The 5348-nt window shown below is 41.8% G+C and overlaps 1 protein-coding gene across 11 annotated transcripts in view; it reads left to right on the forward strand.

Annotated features, from left to right (window-relative positions):
• WDR60 (WD repeat domain 60) overlaps positions 1-5348 on the forward strand; it is a 131343-nt gene that overhangs the window by 92509 nt on the left and 33486 nt on the right. For all 11 annotated transcript variants that reach the window (XM_026451500.2, XM_026451498.1, XM_026451499.1 and 8 more), the window contains 3 exons: positions 821-950; positions 2977-3088; positions 4228-4316. In XM_026451500.2, coding sequence (XP_026307285.1) covers positions 821-950; positions 2977-3088; positions 4228-4316 — 331 coding nt within the window. The remainder of the gene's footprint in view (positions 1-820; positions 951-2976; positions 3089-4227; positions 4317-5348) is intronic.

Genomic DNA, 5348 nt, shown 5'->3' on the forward strand with positions numbered 1-5348 from the left:
CTGCGGGCAGAGGGCGATTGACTGTGTCAGGCCTGCGGGTGGAGGGCCATTGGCTGTGTCAGGCCTGTGGGCCGAGTGCGATTGGCTGCATCAGGCCTGCGGGCGGAGGGCGATTGACTTTGTCAGTCCTGTGGGCCAAGGGTGATTGGCTGTGTCAGGCCTGTGAGCAGAGGACGATTGGTTGTGTCAGGCCGCGAGGGCCACTGGCTGTGTGTGCAGTTGGCTGTGTCAGGCCTGTGGGCAAGAGCCTTTGGCAGTGTCAGGCCTGTGGGTGGAACGGGATTGGCTGTGACAGGCCTGTGGGCGGAGGGCGATTGGAGCGCGATTGTGTTAGGTGCTGCCTGCAGGTCAAGTCCTGGGGGAAGCACAGAGGTTGCCTGTGGCCTGGAGAAGAGCGTGGCCCAAAACCCTTACTGGCCGCGTGGTCTGACCATGGCGCAGGTGATGGGACAGTCAGAATGTCAACTCCTGAAGTCAAATGAATTGGTGCTTACGAACATCCCAGGCATACATGTTGTGTGACTTGACTTTGTGTTAGCTCAGGCGTACGCATTAGAATGGTCACACATCAGGTTCTTAACACACAACGAAGCAGTCGGGGAGCAGGATCACCAGATGCCAGGGTCACACGCCGGATTCCCACGACTGTCTACTACTCAGTTATTTTTAACTGTTAAATATCTCAGACTCACCTCAGACTGAAGCTGGATTTCTGACAATAACATGCGTTTAACTCTCTAAGTTTACTTCTGTTCTCCCTACACTTCCCCACGTATATTATTCAAGTTAATTTTTGTCTTGTTTCCAATTTATTTCAAAGGATGCGAAGTACAAAACTGCTTCGGCTCATTGACTTAGATTTTTCATTTACTTTCTGGCTCTTGGATCTACCACCAGTAAATGAATATGACATGTATATCAGAAACTTTGGGAAAAAAAATACCAAGCAGGTAAGTATGAGATATGTTAACTAAGTGATAAAATGCAAGTAAAGTCTAATAGGATAACTTTGTGTCTTCTTGAATATTGTTCTGCAATATTAGAACTTGGAGATGGTTTGTGAAGGATACAAGCTTAAGGAAAATGGGGACCCATCTTCACATGGAGCCCATTCACCCGAGAGGCCAGGCACAGGCAAAGCCAGAGGTACTCCAGAGCCTTCAGGAGTGCCTGAAGGAGCTCCGGTGGGTGATCTGCTCGGAATAGGGACAGAATGGCTGCTGTCCTGACCTTGGAGTGAAGCTTTATGCTGTGCAAATGTTTTATTTATTTATTTAGAGACAGAGTCTCACTCTGTTGCCCAGGCTGGAGTGCAGTGGAGTGATCTTGACTCACTGCAAACTCTTACCTCCTGGGTTCAAGTGATTCTCTTGCCTCAGCCTCCCAAGTAATTGGGATTACAGGTGTGAACCATCACGCCCAGGTAATTTTTATATTTTTAGTAGAGACGGAGTTTCACCATGTTGGCCTGGCTGGTCTTGAACCCTGGCCTCAAGTGATCCGCCTGCCTTGGCCTCCCAAAGTTCTGGAATTACAGGTGTGAGCCTGTGTGCCCAATCTATTTATTTATTTATATTTATATATTTTTTTTATTTGTATAAATTGAGGTAGTACAAGTGCAGTTTTGTTATATGGATCTGTTGCATAGTGGCGAAGGCAAATGTTTTATTTAAAGTCTAGCAAAGTGTCAAGTTTGGATTTGTTTCTTGTGTTCCAGGTGAGTGTATAGCAGTCCTACTTCTCTGTTTAAAATTCTTATAATTGAAGAATTTCAATGTATGCAGTACTTCTGAAGGTTTTTACAATGTGGACTCACTTAAAATTTTTTTAAATTTAATTTATTTATTAGAGACAAGGTACTAATTTATTTATTAGAGACACCCCCAGGCTGGAGTATAGTGGATGTTCACAGGCGTGATCACAGGACACTGCAGGCTCAGCTTCCCCCATAGCTGGGACTGCAGGCCTGTGCCACCATGCCTAGATGCTCTCTCTAATTCAGATCATACCTGTTTGATTCTGGGACTCTCTTCTCTCATGGGTCTCTCAGGGTGCCCTGGTGTATGCCGTTCTTGCTCCCTATCTGCCTTATCTGCCTGTCTGTTCCTCAGTTTCCAAGGCCCGTTTTCTGGGTGAACCCTTCTAGTGACTTATACTGAATTCTTTCTCCTGTTCCAGAGTTCCTACAATTTACTATTTCATGCAATTTTGTACTTCCCTGTAGTATTTCCAATCATTAATTCATTATGTAATAGTCTCACTTCACAACAAGGTTCTAAAGCTTTTGAAGTCAGATGTCCTATCTCACATTTTTCTTATATTCCTGATACTGGTACCACCAATCTTAACATTGTCTAGTTGGTGCACTCAATAAAATCCTTTTAAAAGGAGGAAGGTCACGGGATGAAGCTGAAGAAGCTGATGGCTTTTAAAATTTTTAAATTTAAAAATTTTTTTTTAAGAAACAGGGTCTTGCTCTACCACCCAGGCTGGATGGAGTGCAGTAGCAAGATCATAGCTCACTGCAGCCTTGAACTCCTGGGACACTGACAATATTAATCCTAGTTCTACAGTTGATTCACTCTGACCTTAAGTAGGTTATTTATCTTTGGTGGTTTTCCTCCTCACAAAGCTGTTAGTAACAAAACTGACTTCACTGAAGCATCTACCTTTTGAAATAGATATGTGGTTTTGAAAAATCAGTATGTTCTAAGAAAATAGGATGTGGGCAGGTGAGGTGGCAGTATTTTCAGACTAAAGGGAAATCGTTTGGTGAGACTTTTTGAACACACTTTTGAAAATTAGACCTGTATACATCTATATCGAATGTTTAAGCACAGTTGTCTTTGCATGATTGTTCTTTATGCTTTGATACTTACTTTTGATACACGACTCTCATTATGAACTTATTTCAGTAATGACAAATTGCTCTGAAATTGAAACCAATGTTAATTTTGGCATATTTTTGTTTTTAAGGCATATGTTCAGTGTAACGAAGATAATGTTGAAAGAGACATTCAAACAGAGGAAATAGAGACCAGGGAAGTGTGGACCCAGCACCCAGGAGAAAGTACCGTTGTATCTGGAGGTAACATCTTGCTCTTGAGTGTTGACCATTGACTCTCTTCACATTCTTTTTTGTTTTATTTTTACTTATTCCCTTTCTGGTTCACTCTCATTTTGTCTTTCTCTTCTGTATGGTTGTTAGCATGTGACAATAGCAGTACCCAATTTTCTTTTAAAGAAACACTAACCACCAGTCAGAGAGCTCCTGAACTACAAGGGGAAGGAAACCTGCTCTTGAGGCCCGGTCTGCGCCATTGCCAAGATTTATGACAGATTTTATTCCTGTGTAGAGGGAGAGATTCCACATTCCAAACCACCACTGTGTCGCTGGATCTTTGGAACACATTGTGCTTTTAACTTGGGGGAAGCCTGTTCTCATGAATATAGAATATTTATATTTTAAGTGCAGTTTGCAAAAATGTTCCATCAATTTAGATTGAAGGTTCCTAGAATGTATAGTTTCTGCTAAGTACTCTGGAGTGATGTACATGTTGAATACTTTACTGGTTTTTCTCAAGGAATTGCCTCTGTATGTCAGGGATGTATATTATCCCCTTTTCTCAGGTAAGCCTCACCTTGAGAAAGTAATATACCTAAACTTACATGATAATTCAATTGATTCCTTTGAATGTTTTTTTGTTTTGTTTTGTTTTTTTTGAGATGAAGTCTTGCTCTGTCACCCAGGCTGGAGTGCGGTTGCACAATCTGAGCTCCCTGCAACCTCCGCCTCTCGGGTTCAAGTGATTCTCCCGCCTCAGCCTCCCAAGTAGCTGGGACTACAGGCACCTGCTGTCACGCCTGGCTAATTTTTGTATTTTTTAGTAGAGATGGGGTTTCACCATGTTGGCCAGGCTGGTCTTGAACTCCTGAGCTCAGATGATCCACCTGCCTCAGCCCCCCAAAGTGCTGGGATTATAGGCGTGAGCCACCATGCCTGGCCTGAATGTTTTTCTAAATACATTACAGACTTCTATAAAACAATATGCAGTTGTTTTGGGGAGTTAATAGTAGTAAATCTAGAGAGTATAGCATGAAGTTTTCTGCCTTTTCCTTCTAGGACTCTTAATGTTGATTTGTTATGCCTGTTTGAACTCTAAGATGTGTAATGCATGACTGTTTTAGAGTCAACTTCGTTGATTTTATATAACCTGTTTTTTTTAGGCAGTGAACAAAGAGATATCTCTGATGCTGTAGTTATGCCAAAGATTGATACTCCAAGGTTATGTAGCTTTCTGCGGGCGGCTTGTCAGGTATGCTCAACCTATAATATGTTGTGTTCTCTGTGTAAGTGCTTTAAGTTTCATTCTATATAGAAACATAGGAGCTTTTAAGATCTTAAAAGTCTTTGTAGCTTGGATAAATCATAATCAGTTATTCATTTTCAGGTATTATTTTCTTAAAAATTATCAGTGGTACATTCATAAAGCCCTTGTGGGCAGAATGACACTGGGTAAATGTATATCACTAAAGTACTATGTATGTATTTGGATTGTGAATTTTATTATTAATCTCTTACATTTTAAAACAACGATAGACTAACAAGCAGACATGAAGTTGGCAAGGCAAGCATAAATCTAGGGTATTTGAAAATAATAAACCGGATTTTATAAGCTGATTTATAAACGGAAAAATTTTTTAAATCCATACAAAGAGACATGAAACAGTCCTGTGAAGCTGCAGGTACTTTAGTGGTGATCACCTCATGGCCGTGCGTCTCATCTGACCCCCCTGCCCACTCCACCACCCAACCCATCGATTATTTTGAAACAAATCCCAATCATCTAACTTTGCCTCCAAATACAGTTCAGTATGAATCTCAAAAAGCAGAGAATGTCTAAAAGAGTAATTAGTAATAACTTATAATGCAGTCAGCTGTGAAGTCAGCATTCATATTTCCCCAGCTGTCTCATCACTTTCTTGTATGTAAGCTCAGCACTTGAGTCTACTGCAGCACTGAAGAGTGGAACATTGTGAAACCTTGACACTCTGACTGAGATTAAGGATGATCGTGAAACCTCGAACGCTGGTTGACATTAAGGATTGTGAAACCTCAACACGCTGACTGAGATTAAGGATGATCGTGAAACCTCGACACACTGTTGAGATTAAGGATGATCGTGAAACCTCGACACGCTGGTTGAGATTAAGGATGATGGTGAAACCTCGACACGCTGGTTGAGATTAAGGATGATCGTGAAACCTCGACACACTGGTTGAGATTAAGGATGATCGTGAAACCTCGACACGCCGGTTGAGATTAAGGATGATGGTGAAACCTCGAC

This window comes from Piliocolobus tephrosceles, chromosome 8 (genome assembly GCF_002776525.5).
Source record: "Piliocolobus tephrosceles isolate RC106 chromosome 8, ASM277652v3, whole genome shotgun sequence".
NCBI lineage: Eukaryota > Metazoa > Chordata > Mammalia > Primates > Cercopithecidae > Piliocolobus > Piliocolobus tephrosceles.